At 45.8% G+C, this 22,097-nt stretch overlaps 2 protein-coding genes across 2 annotated transcripts; one reads left to right on the forward strand and one right to left on the reverse strand.

Moving 5' to 3' along the window:
- The first annotated feature begins 10,942 nt into the window (after positions 1-10,942).
- On the forward strand, positions 10,943-13,993 carry LOC125517289 (serine/threonine-protein kinase STY13-like). The gene is made up of 3 exons (XM_048682479.2): positions 10,943-11,132; positions 11,554-12,561; positions 13,387-13,993. Exons 2-3 carry the CDS (start codon positions 11,645-11,647, stop codon positions 13,724-13,726), a joined length of 1,257 nt encoding a protein of 418 aa, XP_048538436.2. The 5' UTR covers positions 10,943-11,132; positions 11,554-11,644; the 3' UTR covers positions 13,727-13,993.
- Positions 13,994-14,662: 669 nt separating this feature from the next.
- LOC125517284 (squamosa promoter-binding-like protein 4) lies at positions 14,663-18,983 on the reverse strand. Its single transcript, XM_048682466.2, has 4 exons — positions 18,469-18,983; positions 17,641-17,780; positions 17,122-17,343; positions 14,663-15,200 (listed from the first exon to the last, which is right to left on the reverse strand). Exons 1-4 carry the CDS (start codon positions 18,786-18,788, stop codon positions 14,896-14,898), a joined length of 987 nt encoding a protein of 328 aa, XP_048538423.1. The 5' UTR covers positions 18,789-18,983; the 3' UTR covers positions 14,663-14,895.
- Between the last annotated feature and the right edge of the window lie 3,114 nt (positions 18,984-22,097).

Here is a 22,097-nt window from a genome sequence, read left to right on the forward strand (position 1 = left end):
CGTTAAATAGGGCACCATCAAAATCCGTTGAGACGACTCCTTATGAAGTATGGTTTGGCAAGAAACCAAAGTTGTCGTATCTTAAAGTTTGGGGCTGCGATGCTTATGTGAAAAATCTTCAACCTGATAAGCTCGAACCCAAATCGGAGAAATGTGTCTTCATAGGATATCCAAAGGAAACTATTGGGTACACCTTCTATCACAGATCCGAAGGCAAGATATTCGTTGCTAAGAATGGATCCTTTCGAGAGAAGGAGTTTCTCTCGAAAGAAGTGAGTGGGAGGAAAGTAGAACTTGATGAGGTAACTGTACCTGCTCCCTTATTGGAAAGTAGTTCATCACAGAAACCGGTTCTTGTGACATCTACACCAATTAGTGAGGAAGCTAATGATAATGATCATGAAACTTCAGATCAAGTTACTACCGAACATCGTAGGTCAACCAGAGCAAGATCCGCGCCATAATGGTACGGTAATCCAGTTCTGGAGGTCATGTTACTTGACCATGACGAACCTACGAACTATGAAGAAGCGATGATGAGCCCAGATTCCGCAAAATGGCTTGAAGCCATGAAATCTGAGATGGGATCCATGTATGAGAACAAAGTGTGGACTTTGGTTGACTTTCCCAATGATCGGCAAGCCATCGAGAATAAATGGATTTTCAAGAAGAAGACAGACGCTGGCGGTAATGTTACTGTTTACAAAGCTCGACTTGTTGCAAAAGGTTTTCGACAAGTTCAAGGAGTTGACTACGATGTGACCTTCTCACCCGTAGCGATGCTTAAGTTTGTCCGAATCATGTTAGCAATTGCCGCGTTTTATGATTATGAAATTTGGCAAATGGATGTAAAGACTGCATTCCTGAATAGATTTCTGGAAGAAGAGTTGTATATGATGCAACCTGAAGGTTTTATCGATCCAAAGGGAGCTAACAAATTATGCAAGCTCCAGCGATCCATTTATGGACTGGTGCAAGCATCTCGGAGTTGGAATAAACGTTTTGATAGTGTGATCAAAGCATATGGTTTTATACAGACTTTTGGAGAAGCCTGTATTTACAAGAAAGTGAGTGGGAGCTATGTAGCATTTCTAATATTATATGTGGATGACATATTTCTGACTGGAAATGATATAGAATTTCTGGATAGCATAAAAGGATACTTGAATAAGAGTTTTTCAATGAAAGACCTCAGTGAAGCTGCTTATATATTGGGCATCAAGATCTATAGAGATAGATCAAGACGCTTAATTGGACTTTCACAAAGCACATACCTTGATAAAGTTTTGAAGAAGTTCAAAATGGATCAAGCTAAGAAAGGGTTCGTGCCTGTGTTACAAGGTGTGAAGTTGAGTAAGACTCAATGTCCGACCACTGCAGAAGATAGAGAGAAAATGAAAAGTGTTCCCTATGCTTCAGCCATAGGCTCTATGATGTATGCAATGTTGTGTACCAGACCTGATATGTGCCTTGCTATTAGCTTAGCAGGGAGGTACCAAAGTAATCCAGGAGTGGATCATTGGACAGCGGTCAAGAACATCCTGAAGTACCTGAAAAGGACCAAGGATATGTTTCTCGTTTATGGAGGTGACAAAGAGCTCATTGTAAATGGTTACGTTGATGGAAGCTTTGACACTGATCCGGACGATTCTAAATCGCAAACCGAATATGTGTTTATATTAAATGGTGGATATGTCAGTTGGAGCAGTTCTAAACAGAGCGTCGTGGCGGGATCTACATGTGAAGCGGAGTACATTGCTGCTTCGGAAGCAGCGAATGAAGGAGTCTGGATGAAGGAGTTCATATCCGATCTAGGTGTCATACCTAGTGCATCAGGTCCAATGAAAATCTTTTGTGACAATGCTGGTGCAATTGCCTTGGCGAAGGAATCCAGATTTCACAAGAGAACCAAGCACATCAAGAGACGCTTCAACTCCATCCGGGATCAAGTCCAAGTGGGAGACATAGAGATTTGCAAGATACATATGGATCTGAATGTTGCAGACCTGTTGACTAAGCCTCTTCCACGAGCAAAACATGATCAGCACCAAGGCCCCATGGGTGTTAAAATCATTAATGTGTAATCTAGATTATTGACTCTAGTGCAAGTGGGAGACTGAAGGAAATATGCCCTAGATGCAATAATAAAGTTATTATTTATTTCCTTATTTCATGATAAATTTTTATTATTCATGCTAGAATTGTATCAACCGGAAACATAATACATGTGTGAATACATAGACAAACATAGTGTCACTAGTATGCCTCTACTTGACTAGCTCATTGATCAAAGATGGTTAAGTTTCCTAACCATAGACATGAGTTGTTATTTGATCAATGGGATCACATCATTAGGAGAATGATGTGATTGACTTGACCCATTTCGTTAGCTTAGCACTTGATCGTTTGTTTACTGCTATTGCTTTATTCATGACTTATACATGTTCTTATGACTGTGAGATTATGCAACTCCCGAATACCGTAGGAACAGTTTGTGTGCTACCAAACGTCACAACATAACTGGGTGATCATAAAGCTGCTCTACAGGTGTTTCCGATGGTACTTGTTGAGTTGGCATAGATCAAGATTAGGATTTGTCACTCCGATTGTCAGAGAGGTATCTCTGGGCCCTCTCGGTAATAAACATCACTATAAGCCTTGCAAGCATGATAACTAATGAGTTAGTTACAGGATGATGTATTACAGAACAAGTAAAGAGACTTGCCGGTAACGAGATTGAACTAGGTATTGGATATCGACGATCGAATCTCGGGCAAGTAACATACCGATGACAAAGAGAACAACGTATAGTGTTGTGCGGTTTGACCGATAAAGATCTTCGTAGAATATGTAGGAACCAATATGAGCATCCAGGTTCCGCTATTGGTTATTGACCGGAAACGTGTCTCGGTCATGTCTACATAGTTCTCGAACCCGTAGGGTCCGCACGCTTAAAGTTCTTGACGATCGGTTTTATGAGATTATATGTTTTGATGTACCAAAGGTAGTTCGGAGTCCCGGATGTGATCACGGACATGACGAGGAGTCTCGAAATGGTCGAGACATAAAGATTTATATATTGGAAGCTTATATTTGGATATCGGAAGTGTTCCGGGTGAAATCGGGATTTTACCGGAGTACCGGGGGTTACCGGACCCCCCCCCCCGGGGGGGGGGGGGGTTAATGGGCCATGATGGGCCTTAGTGGAAGAGAGGAGGGGATGCCAGGGCAGGCTGCGCGCCCCCTCTCCCTCTAGTCCGAATTGGACAAGGAGGGGGGCGGCGCCCCCCTTTCCTTCCTCTCTCCCTCCTCCTTCCCCCTTCTCCTATTCCAACTAGGAAAAGAGGGAGTCCTAGTAGGACTCCTCCTGGCGCGCCTCCTCCTGGCCGGCTGCCTCTCCCCCCTTGCTCCTTTATATACAGGGGCAGGGGGCACCTCTAGACACACAAGTTGATCATTGAGATCTCTCCAGCAGTGTGCGGTGCCCCCTCCACCATAATCCACCTCGGTCATACTGTAGCGGTGTTTAGGCGAAGCCCTGCTGCGGTAGCTTCATCAACATCGTCACCACGCCGTCATGCTGACGAAACTCTTCCTCGAGCCCTACTGGATCGTGAGTTCGCGGGACGTCACCGAGCTGAACGTGTGCTGAACGCGGAGGTGTCGTACGTTCCGTGCTGAGGATCGGTCGATCGTGAAGACGTACGACTACATCAACCGCGTTGTTATAACGCTTCCGCTTAACGGTCTACGAGGGTACGTGGACGACACTCTCCCCTCTCGTTCCTATGCATCACCATGATCTTGCTTGTGCGTAGGAAAATTTTGAAATTACTACGTTCCCCGGCACCCTCTCCCTCTAGTCCGAATTGGACAAGGAGGGGGCGGTGCCCCCCTTTCCTTCCTCTCTCCCTCCTCCTTCCCCCTTCTCCTACTCCAACTAGGAAAGGAGGGAGTCCTACTCCCGATGGGAGTAGGACTCCTCCCTGGCACGCCTCCTCCTGTCCGGCCGCCTCCCCCCTTGCTCCTTTATATACTGGAGCAGGGGGGCACCTCTAGACACAACAATTGATCTCTTGTATCTCTTAGCCGTGTGCGGTGCCCCCCTCCACCATAGTCCACCTCGATAATATCGTAGCGGTGCTTAGGCGAAGCCCTGTGTCGGTAGAACATCACCATCATCACCATGCCGTCGTGCTGACGGAACTCTCCCTCAAAGCTCGGCTGGATCGGAGTTCGAGGGACGTCATCGAGCTGAACATGTCCTGAACTCAGAGGTGTCGTACGTTCGGTACTTGATCGGTCGGATTGTGAAGACGTATGACTACATCAACCACGTTGTGCTAACGCTTCCGCTTTCGGTCTACGAGGGTACGTGGACAACACTCACCCCTCTCGTTGCTATGCATCACCATGATCCTATGTGTGCGTAGGAAATTTTTTGAAATTACTATGTTCCCCAACAGGGTCACACCATGCCGGGTCACAATTACAAATTTTAATTATTACTTAGCAATTTTAGGCAATATTGTAGAATATAAAAGTGAACCTAACAACTGCATAGATGATTCTAGTGCTAAGCAACTACAACAAGAGTAAGGTAAGCATGCAAAATAAGATGAAAGTAAAGGTAAAGACACAACTAACCACAAGTAGCAAGCTATGGTTAGGGATAACCGCAACTCCGAGAGACGAGGATGTATGTTGATGTGCACTTCCTTGAAGGGAAGCTAGTCACTGTTAGAGAGGTGAATGTTACCACGAAGGCACACGAATGCCACGAAGGCTCACCCGCATTCTCCCTTTGAGACAACACCATGAACGCGTTTCTCAACCACTAGTGGTAGACCTTGAGGTGGTCTTCAAACCTTCACAAACTTTCTGGGGGACGGGGGGTAATCACAATGCTTGATTCCTCACCGAAGAACTCCTACTGCCTAGGAGTCTCCAACCTCCAAGAGTAATAAGATCAAGGGGAAATGCTCAAGACTTTCTTAAATCACAAATTCCTTTGGTCAAGAGAAGGGGAAGAAGTGGATCTATCACTTGATTGGAGAAGCTATGAAGATCTTTCACAAATTCCTCCGGAATCAAAGATTTGGTGTATGAAGATGTGAGAAAGTGTAGAATATGTTCTAGCGTTATCTCAAAGTGAATTGTCAACCTTCTCCCCGAGTGTAAGAAAGCTATTTGTAGTGGAAGTGCTAAAATGGTCGTTGGAGTTACTTACCTAAGATCTTACCATACGTCTAGAGGCAAAAAAAAAGCATCGGACGTTTGACAGAGCTACCGGCTGTTCGACTGCCAGAACATGCACACACAAGGGTGAAGTGTAAAGATTCCACAAATGGGGTATTGCCAGACATCTGGTACTTTTCGGTTGTCCGGTATCTCGAGAGGCACCGGACGTCTGATGGTTACCGAAAATCCGACAATAAGATTATGTTGGGAGACAATCAGATTTCCGTATAGAGACAGTCATCCGTTGGAAGGAGGGACCGAACGTCCGGTTGGACTGGACGTCCGACATTTTGACTTTGCAGGGATAGAGAGGATGTCTGGCCTAGACCGGAAATCCGTCAATTTGGTTATGTGGTGAGACACCGGATTTCCGGGGGGTACCGGACGTCTAGACGTCTGGTAACTACAAGTCATCCATTTGAACCAAAGACAAAGCAGAACAAACCCTAGGAGATAGTATGATGGAGAGTTTAGGGTAGTATTATGTGTGAAGAATGAGATATCTGTGGGTTTTGGAGCAAGTCAATCACGAGTACCGATGATCCACTCTTAATAGTGCGAGATCCCTATACCCAAGAGCCAATGGAAAAGCCTAAGATATTTTTCTTGTATCTTTGTTCTTGATAAATATACACTTGGTAGTCATGATCCATACATCATTCCTTGGGGACTAAACCTGAGATATACTTGACAAACATGATTGGTCCCCTATATGTATATTGTCATCAACATCAAAATATGATTAAGATCATGATTTCACTTTTAGCCCCAAACTACTATGAGTGCCACGGGTTGAGCGGTGGATGTTAGGGGCTATGTGAGAAGAGTGTATCAACACGTGCGTGTGTGTGCGCGCACACACACAACTCACGTGCACACGTACAAAGTAGTATTAGACCTTATGAAGTTGAATACTTTTGCTTTGCATTTGTTGTTTACTACTTAGGCTACAAGTCCCTTTTATAGGACAAAACAAACCAAATACATGAGGATGACCTCATTGCTTACCTATGTACTAATTGACCTGACATGCTCATTAAATGCATGTTATCTTATCATATCCTATCCTGCCATGAGCAGGTTATCTTATCCTATCCTATCCTGCCATGAGCAGGTTATCTTATCATATCCTATCCTATCCTACCATGAACAATTATCTTATCCTATCCGGTTGCAGGCTATCCCTTGCATCCCTTTTTGACTTGTGCTGCAGCTTGTTCACACTAGCTGTGAATTTATCTAGACAGAGTTTAATCCCAACAATCTCCCCTCAACCATGTCGAAGAGGTTTGACATTGTTGATCCCCACCCTGTCGTGCACCTCCTGGAAGTGAACACGGCCAAGGGGCTTGGTCAAGATGTCTGTGTTCTGCTCGTAGGTCCCAGTGAACTCCACGACCACCGTGCCCTTCTCGATGCAATCACGTATGAAGTGGTAGTGGAGATCGATGTGCTTGTTGCGGTTGTGAAGTATCAAATTGTTGCAGAGTTAGATCGCGAACTTTTTGTTGACTATGGGATCACATGGGTGATGTCTTTATTCGGCATCTCACTAAGAAGTCGAGCCATCCAGATCCCCTGTCACGCTATTGTTCCCGCTGTGATGTACTCCGCCTTGCACAAAGAGGTGGTGACAATATTCTGCTTCAGTGACTGCCAGGTGATTGGACTGCTCCCAAGGGGGAAAACGTGCTCGAGGTGCTTTTCCTGGAGTCCACATCGACGATGTGGTCAGAGTCGTTGTAGCCAACCAAGGTCTCACCATTGCCGCGGTGATACACACATTCGTGCGTGAGTGTGTCGGCGATGTAGCAGACCATGTGTTTAACAGCCTCAAGATCATCATTGGTTGGAGCCTGCTCAGGAACCCGACGATGATCGAGATGTTCGGTCGAGTGTGCACGAGATACATTAGGTTGTCGATGACGCTCCAACATAAGATAGTGTTCGTCGGCTTCTCCTTGTTGAGCTTGCAATGTGCCTTCATTGGGGAGTTCACGACATGGCAGTCCGCCATGCTCGCTTGCTTGAGTAGCTTGCTTGATTAGGCCGCTTGAATGATCATGGTGCGACAATGCTCCTGGTTCACCCCCAACCCGAGGTAGTACCAGAGCAGGGTGAGATCGCTCTTGTTAAAGAGAATTTTTCATCTCTTTCTTGAAGTTGCGCACCTCGTGCGGCTCGGCTCCAGTGATGAAGAGGTCATTGACACAGATGCCAATGATGAGCATCATGTCCCCAATTCCATGTGCGTACACACCATTCTTGGAGGCGTTGTGATGTCAAGCTTGTATCCTTCTTGGCATTCCACGCCCTTGGTGCTTGCCGAAGTCCATACAGTGCCTTGTGTATCATGTATAATCCATGCTTGTGTACATCGGCTATGAAGCTAGACGGTTTGGACTTGTAGACCTTCTCCTTGAGGTTGTTGTTGAGGAATACCAACTTGACATACTTGTGATGGACCTCCCAGCCCCAATGTGCCGCCAAGGCAAGGATCAGTCACACAAACTCGAGCCTTGCCACGGGTGCGAAGACTTCCTCAAAGTCCACCCTCGCGTGTTGTACATACCCTTTTTCTACAAGTCGGGCCTTGTGTTTGATGATGGTGCCGTCCTTGTTCTTCTTCACCTTGAATACCCACTTGAGCCCAATAGCTCCATGCCCTGGAAGCAGCGTGGTAAGTGTCCAAGTGGTGTTGTCGTCGATTGACGATACCTCATCCAACATAACGCGATGCCAATAGTCCTTGCGCTCTTCCTCAATGAATGTGGCTGGCTCCTTGGTGTCCATCAAATGCAACACCTCGTTGTCATCAAGGCTCTCCGCCAACTATGGTAGCTCGATGAGAAGGTCATCGATGCTTCGGTACTGGTGTGAGGCACCGGTGCTGTCATCAACGTCGATCAGGTCCGACCTCGCGATCGGTGGAGTTGTGAAGTGAACTGGCTCGACCTCACTTCGTGTGTCTGGGGTCGCTGAGCGTAGGGTTGTTGTGCCCATTATGCTCCGAACCACTGGGCTTGGGGTCGTAGTGCTCGAAATTGCTTTACCCAGGGTCACTATTGTGCTCGAGGTTGCTTCCCGAACACTAACACTTGTGCACACCATGTACTCCACAATGAAGGAGCTGCTCACTAGCGCCTCTCCGGCGCCTCCCATCCCCAAAGTGCCTCCTCATCAAAGACAATGTCGTGGGAGATGTGCACGCGCTTCGGGACGAGGTCATACATCTTGTATGCCTTAGATCATGTCTCATAGCCAAAGAATACCATTGGGGTGCTCCGATCATTGAGCTTATTCAGGTGTGGGTGTGTCGTCTTAACATGCCCAATGCACCCGAAGAATCGGAGGATGTGCACGTCTAGCTTCTTCACGTACCACGACTCGTAAGGCATCTAGCATTCGACACTCCTTGTGAAGGAATGGTCGAGGATAAAGACGGTCATGAGCGTGACCTCCCCCAATACGTGCTCGGCACCAGGTTGGCCTTGAGCATGCTATGTGTCATTCCGAACATGGTCTGATTCCGTCGCTCAAATATCTTTCGTTCTTTGTGAGATCGATGTAGTTGTCAGGTGTGAAGCAACTATGGTCTTCTTGGGCACTTCCCAAACTGATGTTCTTCGGCTGGCTAGTCCTCACATTTCCGTGTTGGACTTTATATCATCTTCAATCATGGGGAATGCCGCACCACGGGCCTACTCGCTTTGCCTTCAGGAGCCCAAATGCATTACCACCTCATTGTCCAGTGCTCAAGGAAAATATGGTTTCAGGTCTTCAATCACTTGGATTAGGGGACATATGCTGAGACTGGTGCACAGACATCATCACCTTGGCTGGTGGCGTGAAGTGCAAAGAGCTAAATCCCCTCACCATTTTCACGATAAATTGCATTTGGCAGGAATGGAATCAATGCACATTCAAGAACATCTATTCCTTGACCTTCATGGTTACCAATCATCTTTGTAATAAATGGAGACTATGGCTTGTGGTGCGGCAACAAAAACATAGGGTAGGGTCTCTAGTAGACGAGCGTGAGTAGTCCGAGTGGTTCTCCGGTGGTAATGTGGCATAGACTAGGGTAGTCACCCCCTAATCATTCTTTTTTGTAACTAATTATGCATTTTGTAATGAATGTTGCACAAATCTCTTGTGTATCCGGGGAAAGGGTGAATGGATCATGTCTACATCTACCAATGCCAACAAAGATCTTGCTTATTCTAGGGTAAAAAACTATGACCGCATCTCAATGTAAGTACAAAATGGTGCACCGAGCTCTTACATATGCCGAGAAAAATAATGATGAAACGAAGCACACAATGCAACTACAAGTAAAATGTGTTGTTCAGCAAATTCCTACTCACAAGTCATCCATGCCATGGATGGTTGTGGGCGCTCAATGGTAGTCCATCCCTAGCTCCTCCGACGGATTCAGATGGGCCTGGCCAATACATAACGGAGTCGATATATTATGCCTTCTTTCTGAGATCGACGTGGATGTTAGGTGCAGAGAACTATAGTGTTCTCGGGCACCTCCGAGATTGAATTTATTTGATTGGTTGTTCCTCAAAAATCGGGGTTGGAATTTAATGGTCTCCAAGCATGGGGTGTATGCTGCACCAATCGAACTGCTAGATTTGCCTTCATAAGCCGAAATATACTAACCAACTCATGGTCGAGCGTTCTTTCTCACCGAGTCTATTCTTAGGTTCTTCAACCGCATGGATTGGGATACATATCCCACTCCTTCGATGAACTTGGTCAACTGATGGATAGTCGTTAGCGCCTCCGCTGGTGGTGTAAAGCATAAATAGCTAAATTCTCTCACCATCCTCACCATGAGCTTCATTTGCCCGGAATGGAGTCAACACGCCTTCAACAACGCCACTTCATTGACTTTCATAGTTGTCAAGCACATCTGTATTGCGTGGACACTATGGCTTATGGTGTGGCAATAAACATGTAGGGTAGGGAGTCTAACAGCCAAGTGTGAGTAGTCTGTGTCGGTCTTCGATGGCAATGTGGCACAAAGTGCGGATGGTCACCCCCAATCACTCTTTCTTGTAACCGATTCTACATTTCTTAATGGTAGAACACAAAAGATCTTGCGTGCTACAAGAGGAAAAATATGAACATACCATCAATGCAACTTCAAACACCACAGCCCGCACATTCTGAGAAAGGGTGAACAAACCATCAATGCAACTACAAAACGATGCGTGAAGCTCTTGTGTATTCCGGAAGATGAAAGAAGAGGAACCTGCCACCAATATATCACCATTCTTGCTCTATCTTTCGTCATATCGTATATTGGTGCAAATTTAACTTTTCGCGCCATTGAGCTGAAGAACAAAGGAGGATACTACAATACAAGCATCTCTTAGGGTGCAAAAACAGAAAAATTCAACATGGACCATCCGATCCCGGACGAACGCACCAAATTCGAGCGGGAGAGCAGTCGAACAACTTTGATCGTTTTGTCGAAAACCGCCTGGCTAACACCTATATCGAAAGCAGGCCCTTTCGATGGCTCCCACATGACAAATCCAGGCCATCCATCCCAGATCCAACAGCCTACGTTCTATTTTTTTCTTCCTATTTTTGCAGCCAAGGGGGTGAGGGAAGGACTGAACCAAGAAAGCCAGAAGCTCGGGGTGTAAACCATAAACGGCAGCCACACTAACGACTTCCTCCCTCCGCCCCCTCTCTCTCCACCCCTCCCCCCACTTTCCCACTCTGGAGTCGTCGTCTCTGCTCCGGTCTCCGGAGAAAAGCAAAGCCAGCGCCGAGCAGCAAGCCCCACACGCCAATTCGGAATCCTTCTCCTCCCCTCCGCCCCCGCGATCCCGCCCCTCGCCGCCTGCCTGATCGGCCTGCTTCCTGCCGGGGTAAGAAGTCCCGCCTCGCTCACGCCCAATTCGGTCCCCAATCGCGCGGTTGTTAGTTTTTCGGGTGATCGATTGCTGGTTTTTCGCGCGATTTGGAGGCGGATGGGTCGTTTGCGCCTCACCGTGTGCTGGGTTGTTGCGCCTGGTTGACGGATTTTGGAGGGATGGGCGATCGAGCTGGGAAGGGTCTGGAGGAATTTTTCTTGTTTTTCTAGGTTGAAGGGCTTAAAGTTCGTGTGTAGACATGTAGTATAGATGTAATTTTGGTATTTACAGAAAATGGGCAAAAAAATATTATATCTGTCATTTACAGAAAATGTTCTTGGTTGTAAGATAAGCGATTTTGGTACTTTCAAACGAGAATTACATGCTGTGTATGCTTGATAACTCATTTCTAATGTTCAGCTTGCTATAATTGCAGGTCTCGTGGGTGTACGGAAGAGAGCATTTCTTAGTTGAGGATGTACAGTTAATCTGCAGCAGCTCGAGTTGTAGCATTTGGATCTTCTGACATGGCTGAAGGGGCAAGGTTTCATGGCATGGTTGGCGGTGGCGGCAAGGGGATGCAAGAGAACGAGTTCAATGGCTTGTTCAGCATGCCCTACTATCAGAAAATTGGGGAGGGCTCCCACATGTCTGTCGACAGCACTGACAACTACAACCTCGCCGGTGGCTCCGTTACCATGTCTGTGGACAACAGCAGTGTGGGCTCGAACGAGTCCCGCACCGTCATACTTAAGCACCCGGGCCTCCGTGATGCCCCAACTGCAAGCTATTCGGTTGGCAACAGCGTCTTTCGTCCCAACCGTGTGGCTGCACACACCCTAAATGAAGATGCATTGGCCAGGGTTCTGATGGACCCAAATCATCCAACAGAGATACTTAGCAAGTACCAGCAGTGGGCCATTGATCTGGGGAGGTTGGATATGGGGGTTCCCTTTGCACAGGGAGCCTTTGGGAAGCTGTACCGGGGTACCTACATTGGAGAAGATGTTGCCATTAAGCTGCTGGAGAAGCCTGAAAATGATATCGAGAGAGCACAATCGTTGGAACAGCAGTTTGTCCAAGAAGTTATGATGTTATCTACCCTAAGGCACCCAAATATAGTAAGATTTATAGGGGCTTGCAGGAAGTCAATTGTGTGGTGCATTATTACTGAGTATGCAAAAGGTGGCTCAGTCAGGCAGTTCCTGGCAAAAAGGCAGAACAAGTCGGTACCTTTGAGGCTGGCTGTCAAACAAGCATTGGATGTTGCGAGGGGAATGGCATATGTGCATGCTTTGGGATTTATCCACAGGGACCTGAAGTCGGATAATCTTCTAATTGCAGCAGACAGATCCATTAAGATTGCTGACTTTGGAGTTGCTCGAATTGAAGTGAAAACAGAGGGGATGACACCAGAGACAGGAACCTACCGCTGGATGGCACCGTAAGTTCAATTGATGTTTGGTTTCATATGTACTCCCTCCGTTCCAAAATAGATGACCCGACTTTAGTACAAAGTTAGTATAAAATTGAGTCATCTATTTTGGAACGGATGGAGTATATAGTTATCTTCAACATTTGAAATCTATGGTGTTTGTCATTTAATTTATTTGCACATGCCAAATCCTGTATCCGCTTATACAGTTGTCAAACCTTCACCGTAGAACATTCAGCTGCTTGCCAATAATCTATTACTGTAGTGTGATATTTACAAACTGTCCATAGAGATTTTTTCCCCACAATGTACCTGGATGCTCCAATTGTATGCACCGGGCTCTCATATAACTCAAACTGTACACGTTGTTGCCTTGTGTTAAACAGAAGTATCATCTACCTAGTGCCATCTTAATTTTGCATCTGATTAACAGCCTTCTGCTGCACCCCTGGAACGATTGAAGGTTGGACTAACCTTATAATTATTAACAAAGCAAGTCTATTATACAACAGTTCCAACTTTTTGTCCATACAAAGCATGGTCCATCGTAATCAAAATTGAAATATTGCAGAGTTGGCAACTGTTTTCTCAACAGTAGGGTAGTAGGGTACAGTGGCGGGCTATTATACCAGTAACATAACTAGCATACAATTTTCCCTTTTCTGTTTTATATATTAAATTCTCTTTGCATACATGGAGAAATGGTAGAGAATTGTTTCACTTCGACTGTCTCATAGTAACAAGCTGCTTCTGTTTGCTCCTCTCTCGCCAAAATTCCAGCATTATGCTGTGTATATAATTGATGATGTAGTGGTTGGTCTTTTTTGTGTGCAGGGAAATGATCCAGCACAGGCCTTATGATCATAAGGTTGATGTCTACAGCTTTGGGATTGTCTTGTGGGAGCTTATAACTGGCATGCTTCCTTTCACAAACATGACAGCTGTTCAGGCGGCTTTTGCTGTTGTAAATAAGGGTGCTCGTCCAGCAATCCCACATGACTGCCTGCCTTCCCTAACCCACATCATGACGCGCTGTTGGGATGCAAACCCTGAAGTTCGCCCACCATTCACCGAGATCGTCTGCATGCTTGAGAACGCCGAGATGGAGGTTGTGAGCCATGTCCGTAAAGCACGCTTCCGCTGCTGCGTTGCTGAACCCATGACCACCGACTGAAACTAAAGCAGGTTAGACTATCGCAGCGGGCATTAGGGAAGAAAACAGGTAAGGATGAAGAAAAGAGGCAATGCCAATGTGTTCATCGTTGTCAGTGTGTGGGGTCTGTGTGCCTTTACCAGTGCGCATTCTGTCTTGTGTAAGTTGCACACCTCAAGTAAAAGTAATTTCGTATAGATGTTGCCTTGTATGCTAACAAAGACCAAATGGAGCTTTTCCGTGTTAATAATATCCGCTTGCTCTTGTACTCGTGCAAGTTTGTGCTTCGCATTTGCGTGCTGTTGTTCTTCATCATGTTGATTTCTGTGGTGTCGGTTGCCTGGACACTATGTTGTGGTTCATAATATTTTTGCCTTTTTTTTACACCAATTCTTGCTTGGTTGGTAACCTGTCAATTGGATCAATCATTGTCACTTGATCCAAAGTTTATGATAATCATGGTGACACTTCAACATATGAGCAATCCAGCTGGTGGTTTCATTTTGAAAATCACAACTTGTTGAGCTGTATATTTTAGTGTCTGTTCTGCCTCAGTATCAGCCACATACTGACCAGATTCAGGCTGATTTATATTGAAGACAACCGTGATGGTGACCCGGTTCTACATCTTGTGTGTCCTAACGCGAGCTGTTTGGATAGTTTGCTTTGAGGAGACAGGATCGCTTTCTTTACCTGGAATTATATGATTATAGTCTGTTCTTTGATGTATGTGTGTGCACGTTCTACAGAACAAAATTATAATTTAAATTGTGGGCAAGTCAAATTAGACTGTTCTCTTCGGCCTGCGCAATGAAACAAATTAGTGTTATCTGCATAACAAATATGAAATCATATCGTCTATGATTACCCTCTTCCGGCGTAGCAAATGGTAAAAAAGATCGCCGCAAATCAGTAATGGAGATTACTGGTGCAAATGGCTTGTCAGGGAGAAGAAAATATACAAGTCGTCACTTTATGAAACAAATCATGTCCAGATTCATCAACAATGGTTTCAAAACGAGCCAACAAATGGCAGCAGGGTTGTACAATGGAAAAATAACAAGGTGACCAATGAGTATGTAGGTAACATTAACAGTGAGATTTTCCACTCTGATAGTAGTTGACAGGAGCAGTTCTTGCATAAGCTCTTCCTGGCTGTAGATCCAAAATCATACAGTGCGTCTCGCGCATCAATTCATCCGGTTTACGCCAAAGAAAGTGGATTCATAGCCACTGCTGGCGCCATCCATGGTGAAACGGACGAACTGAGGCGATGGTGCCATGGGCTGTCCTTCGGCACAGGACGCCGATGGAGGGCTCCCTCCATGTGGTGAAGGGCCCCGGCTGTTTTGGCTGGCACCAGTGAATTGGACGAGACAAGATGCTTGCTGTACAGGATCAGGTAATCCACAAGAACTAGCTGACAGAAGAGAGAGAGCACGCTGAAGATCCGGTGCTCCACCTAATTTTGAAGCGGTTACAGATGCGTCCGGACCTACAGGAATTCATCAATCGGTCAATCAAAAGGATTCCCTCACCAAAGTATGGACACTCAAGAACATCCAAATGTTGGGAGCAGAGATATCTACAAAGGTGAACGAACATCATGTGGCTCATATGCATTCGAGATATATTTCGATCGAAAACAATTGAGCAGAATTGCTGACAAGCAAACTGCAGTATATTTGGTTATATATAACTAGTCCTCCATGTTGAATTATGAGTATATTGCCCACCTTTCCTCGTCAGCTTAAGCTTTTGGTTTTAACTGTTTTGAGGCATGAGACTCAACAGTCTATTATTCACTATCAAGGACTTTAGTGAATGGACATACCAAAGTGAATTTGAGAGTTCCTATGCTTACTTATGCATATTACCAAAAGTATCTGCCATGACACCATCTTTTCACATGGGTCGTGACAAACATTTGAATATACAAGATCAGCTATTTGATATCATTCTTTATGCAATACAGAGCTGTCTAACCACAAGATCACTATTGATTGTAGTTTTAAATGTGTGATATTCATTGTTATAAAAAAATTGGTATCATTATAATTGTTATTTCAGCTATACCTGAAGCCCAATTAATCCAGTGCAATGTAGGTGCAAGTTGTTCCAACGGAAATTCATAGTAGTGATTAACTGATTAATCATGTTGTAAGTAGGACATTTAACTACATATATCCAAGCATACTAACGTTTATATGTAGGTGCAGGAAAACTAGTAATATATGTCAATACTGAAAAACAACTTAAGTCAAATCACCTCAGGCTGAAAAACTACACAAAACATAAATTTTGCCACACAATCTAGCATAAAACCTCTTTTTTCTCTAACAGTCCAGTTCATTTAATCTACAATGATTCTTTTTCCTGATTCTTAAATGTAAAGCCATCAAGGCTTTGGAACCAAAGAGCAATCAGTTAATCTACAATGAGTATTTTTTCTGATTCTTAAATGTAAAGCCATCAAGGCTTTGGAACCAAAGAGCAAAGACTAACTACTCCCTCTGTTCACAAATGCAAGACATTTTGGCAGTTTAAACAGCCAAAACGTTTTACATTTGTGAACAGAGGAGTATATATATCAATGATGACATTTTTTAATGGGGAAACATTCCCACTTGTTGGGAACTATAAATGCTCGTGAACAGCAGGAGTTCAAAGAAAGAAAAAAATGAATGTTGGCAGGAGTGCCAAATCCATTGATTAGAAAGGGGCCTTACAAGAACAGCCAGAAAGAGGAATGCACCGCATAAAAGCAAGTGCCAAAAAAGAATAAGTGAAAAAGCGGGCTGATTAGCTCATCAAGGAAAACCGGGTGAAAACCTAAACAGCGCCTAGCTAGTTCAAGGTAAGCTTTGTAGTGTAAGATTCACATATGTTAGAGAATGAGTGAAGGCCAAGAAAGCATCCTCCTCGGTCTGACTGGGTGGAGTGGAACCACATTTTTATAGTGCTGACTTTTCCGAACAGAGAACCGGAGTTTGCTCTCTCCGATTCAAGGATTTTCATAGGAAATTTTATACGTTTGTCATGTTCAAGAATTTTTCCTATGCTGGTTGTTCAATATGTAGGATGGTAACCCGTAGGAATTTTTCCTACAGGTCTTCTGTACTCCATTCTAAAATAATCAATTGACTCAAACCAGTTGGGATGATTCCTATATTATTATTTTCTATGTACAATCAAACATCTTTCAATCCTGTGGGATTCAAGATGGCATGGTATTACAATCCAACTTTTCCCTGTTCTGATGTTTTTGGAATCCCACGAATCAAAGAGGCCTACATTACATGTAACATTTTTTGCCCGTAATAAATGTGCCAGACCACCTAGGAAAGAAGATACTAGCACGCAGCTTTTTCATCGATGTGAACTGCGATAGATACAAAATGACTGACAAATCATACCTTTCATTGGTAGCAGCTCAGCTATGTCATGACTCAGTGCTGGAACAGCATTGGGTAGATGAGATTTATCAAAATGAACTTGTCCATTGATTGATACTTCTCTTATTTCCTTCACTTGCGGGAGCTTGAAGTCAGATGGGCTGTCCCATGGAGAACATGGGAAAGGCCTTGCATGGCTGAGTGGATCTTTATTCCAGACAAAACTTATTTGCCGTCTATCATCTGTAACATCAATGGCAAAAGCATTTATTATTTGTAAAAGGTATAAGAAAGTAAAAAAAAAAATTCAAACGACTAGCTATCATCTCATATATCAACTATTGAAGATAATTTCTGACTAATCATGGCATTAGCGAAAGCCGAAACTCATACCTAGCTCAAACACAATTTATCGAAGAAGTTCAACTCACAACCAGCCAATTAAGCATAAAGAACAGTAGTTTCAGTGCGATATGGTGTGGAGAGCAAGGAAAAATACAAATCCCGCATAATTACCCACTTAAAGTATGGACATATTACCAAACACCAATGACGACGGGAGCCTTGCCGGTGTAAAGGAGAATGCGTCTGGCTGTGGTTTCCGGCGCCGAGCATTGTGATCGGACAGCCGCCTCCGGCAGCTCCTCTTCTTCTGGTCGAACTCGGACAGCGCATGGAACCTTGATCACCAAAGGCCAGGCAATCAGCAAAACCACAGACAGTACTGCAAATATAGACTACTTATATATGTACCAACTAAGATCTAAGAGTATGCATACACAGAGGAGAAATCTCCACACAGTAACTGAATCACAGTAGCCACAGCACAACAGAACTTCAGCCCAAAAGTGCACACACGCGCGGGACAAGTGCCCTGCCAAAACTGGAAACAGGTCTTGCACAGCCGTTCAGCCATGCCATGCAGCACGATTCTCCACAGGTCGACAGTACTATAATTGTGGGGAAAAGGCATCTTCGCCTCCCAAATCGGGAAACAAGCCGTACCCGCACAGGATAACCACAGTTTCCGGACACACACAAAAACACAAGGCTCCCGGATTAATCAACTGACGACGAACAGAATTATAGCGCGGCGCGTTTGCACCATGGTCTAAGGAAGTGCGGAGTTCGCAGATAGACGGGGGGTCGTTGAATCTCCTGCTTCCCGGAATTCCAAGAACGAAAGACACGCGCGGAGTAGAGCAAGAGCAATCGCAGAAAGATCGAGCTTGCAGCTTTGCAGAGAGAGAGAGAGGGAGAAAGAGAGAGGGCAATCGCAGAAGTCAAAGAAAAGCACGGCTCCGGCGAGCAGCCAGGGTGCAAGAATAAACTCCGGCGAACAACCTCGGAGCGTCAAGAAACACCCACCGGCTGCACTGCTGGCAGAAGCGGCGCTCCTGGCCGGCGACGACGACGCGGGGGAACTTGGTGTGGGCCTCGCAGACCCGGTGCTTCCGGTGGTACTCCTTGGCGTCGCGGAGCTCGACCCCGCAGCCCTCCACCTGGCACCTCACGCCCCCTCCTCCTCCGCCTCCGCCTCCTCCGCCGGCCGCCTCCCCCCTGGCCCGCTTCTCCTTCCCGCGCCTCCCCGCCGCCTCGCCGGAGGAGCCCGGCGCGGCGGCGTCGCCCCAGTCCCAGAGGAGGTGGGGCGGGGAGAGCGGGGTGGACTTCGGGGCCGTCCACTCCATGCGGGGCGGGGGCTTGGTTGGTCAGCTTGGGATTTGGGGATCGAAGAGGAGATGAACAGTGTGGACTGTGCAGGAGAAGAAGAGAAGCAGGGATGGGGGAAGAGAGACTTGGAATAGAAAAGGCAAAGTCTTTTTTAGTGTTCGGTCCCCTCTCTCTCTCATTTTCCCCTTTCTTGTTCTTTCCCACCATTTTTCTATGCTTGGCTTGCCATAAGTGGATTGTGGATGGAAATCGTTTATTTTCATCCAACTTATAACAGCGACGCGTAAGTCGCCTCGTCCTAGCGACGCGTGTCCCGCGTGGCGTGGACTTGGCAACCTTATCCTCTCCGCGTGCCTTTCGTATCCCTCATCTCCTACCGCTGCAGAAGCAAATCCCCATCTCCTCCCGATGCAGGATAAGCAAGCCGCCACCGGCCACCGGCCCGTCGTCGTGGCAACCGCCGCTGCATGAGCCAACCCAACCCGCTGCTGCAGGCACCACCAGCTGCCACCACCGCTCCACCTGCTTCTTCTCCTTTTTCTAGGCGTGACCACGGCAGCACTGCGACTCCACGATCTCGCCGTTGACCAGTGACACCGCAACGCGAATCGCCGGGGAGCTGCAGTGCAGCAAGCGACATGCGACCCATGGAGCCGGAGCCGTCGGTGCTGCCTTGGACTACGCCGGGCTGCAATGGAGCTCCACGGGAGTTGCAATGGAGCTTCGCCGGACACGTCGACACTCGATGGAGCTCCGGTAGGGCTGCAATGGAGCTTGACCGGAGTTGCAATGGAGCTTCGCCAGAGCCGTCTGCGCTGCATTGGAGCTCCGCCGAGGCTGCATTGCAGCTTGGCCGGAGTTGCAATGAAGCTTTGCTCGAGCGTCGGTGCTGCATCGGAGCTGCGCTGGGATTGCAATGGAGCTCGCCGGACGCCATCCGTGGTGCTGCGTTGGAGAGCTCCGCTGGGACTGCACTGACGCTGCGTTGACTCGCTGCTGCCGTGGCATCGTTGTAATTCAACGGCCACCAGTGCGCCAATCGAACGGCTGAATAGGCGAATGATTTCTTAGAGAAATCATCCGGATGATTTGTAGCAGCCCCGTTTGTGGATAGCTGGACACAGCTTGTGCATTTTCACAACTTATTTTGGATGCTCTATCTATTAGCATTAACTTTTAGAAGAACAAAAACTAATTTACATCAAACTGATTTTAGCCAAAAGGAAAAAGAATTATCTGGATAAAGTAAACAAAACCCGAAAATGATCTCCAAGTTGCTTCAATTTTTGATAAACTTAAATATTTTTCAAAACATTTGAATAAACATCCTCATTCTCATATACCTCACCCATGTACTCCCTTTGTTTCTAAATATAAGTCTTTTTAGAGATTTTAATATTTTTCTCAAATACGCACGAGTGTGCGTATCATTCTTTATAGAAGAGAAGGAGGGAAAGGAAGACTACCAAAATGTCCAGTTTTACATCTTATACATGCGGGGGGGGGGGGGGGGGGGGGGACATCCCCGACTCCGTCTTACACCACCCTACACCTAGACGGATTACTCTTAAGCGGCCCACCTGCTACCTAGTTCCTCGAAGCCTCTATTGTCTTCCTTGAACAATCCTACTTTGGCCCAGAGCTTTCCTTCCACTCTGATGCGTTCCATGGCCCTTGCAAGTGAGGGGGTAGCTTCATTGAAGACGATGTCGTTTCAATGTTTCCAGATTGTCCACATGGCTAGGATGCATTTAGCTCTTGTCGACCCCCGGTGTCTTGAGTTTTGTTCTTGTCTTAGGCAATGTTGGGGATATCGCTTATCGGGAACTTATCGGTCGACCCATGATAAGGGGTAAATCGGCCAGTTTATCGGCATATCGGCTGATTTATCGCCATATCAGCTTATTTATCGGGCAATTTAGCTTATCGCTCAGACAACGGTAAGCGATAAATCGGCCGATTTATCGGAATATCGGAAGATATCTTGAACAGTGGTCTTAGACACCATTCTCTAAGGGTCTCATCCTGCAGCTGCTCGAGCCCTGGACGTCATGTCATCTCACCCATCTCATGCCAGATTTTCTTTGCAAACACGCAATCGATTAGCAAATGTTGTATGGACTCCTCATGCTGATCACACAGAGGGCAAGCGTCTTGGTGCGGCAGTCCTCGTCTGGCCAATCTATCAAAGGTCCAACATCTGTTTTTGCTCGCCAACAACATGAAGAAACGACATTTCAAGGGCGCTTTGGACTTCGAGGTGAAGGCAGCCATTGGTGACACTTCGAGCCCCATGAATTTTGCCGCATAAGCAGATCGGGCCGAGAAGCGCCCATTGTGCTCCCAGTGCCAGGTAGTCTTGTCCTCCACCTCCTCCAATAGTTGTGTGCCCTGGACCCTGTGCCACTGCCCGTTAGGTCCGGACTGATGTCACCTGTTCATGCATCGTTTGCAAGACGAATTGCAGAGATTTTAATATGAACTACATACAGATGTATATAGACATAATTTAGAGTGTAGATTCACTTATTTTGCTCTATATGTAGTCCATATTGGAATCTCTACAAAGATTTATATTTAGGAATGAAAGTATAATTTAAACACTAAAAATCACAGTAATATTTTACAAAAGAATATACATTATGGTGACGTTGAATATGTATATGTGCATAGTCATGGACTAAGTAAGAGTTACAAAGAATTTTGGCAACTGACAATTCGTAATAAGTAAGAAATTCTCATTAAAGTTCTGCAAATTGAACAACCAACATAAATATTTACAAGAATCATGATGATATGAAGATTTATGAAAGTCATTCAGATCAAAAGGCTCTTATTCCACGGCCTTTTCTGAAATGGCAGGATTCCTATGTTGATTAAGAAAAAAAGAGTTGCTCAGTTAATTATGAAAAATAGATTGTCCAATTAATTAAACATCACAGCCGTTGAGCGACACACATAAGATACACCACGCACATCACTTCGAAGAGGGACTCGACGAGACAGCACACATGTGTCACCGTCATCACTCCTCCCCTAGAGGCGCCATCGCCTACAATGGCGGCAACCTTTTCATTGTCAGGAAATAAATAAATAAACACAAGTAAACTTTTGACCTATGATAAGCCGTTATCGTATATAAGTCATTCGAACCAAAAAGCTCTTATTCTGTGATCTTGTCATCGTCTATGGTGGTGGCAAACATTTGTTTCATTGGCGCGCACGAGAACTCGATAGAAGCACGGCAAAGTAAGAGCATCTTCAATATGTGTCTTATAATAGGGCATTTTTACATCATGAGGACATGAGGGAGCGAAAACGGCGCA

The sequence above is a fragment of the Triticum urartu genome, chromosome 6A (genome assembly GCF_056163025.1).
Source record: "Triticum urartu cultivar PI428250 chromosome 6A, HENAU_Tu73, whole genome shotgun sequence".
Taxonomy (NCBI): domain Eukaryota; kingdom Viridiplantae; phylum Streptophyta; class Magnoliopsida; order Poales; family Poaceae; genus Triticum; species Triticum urartu.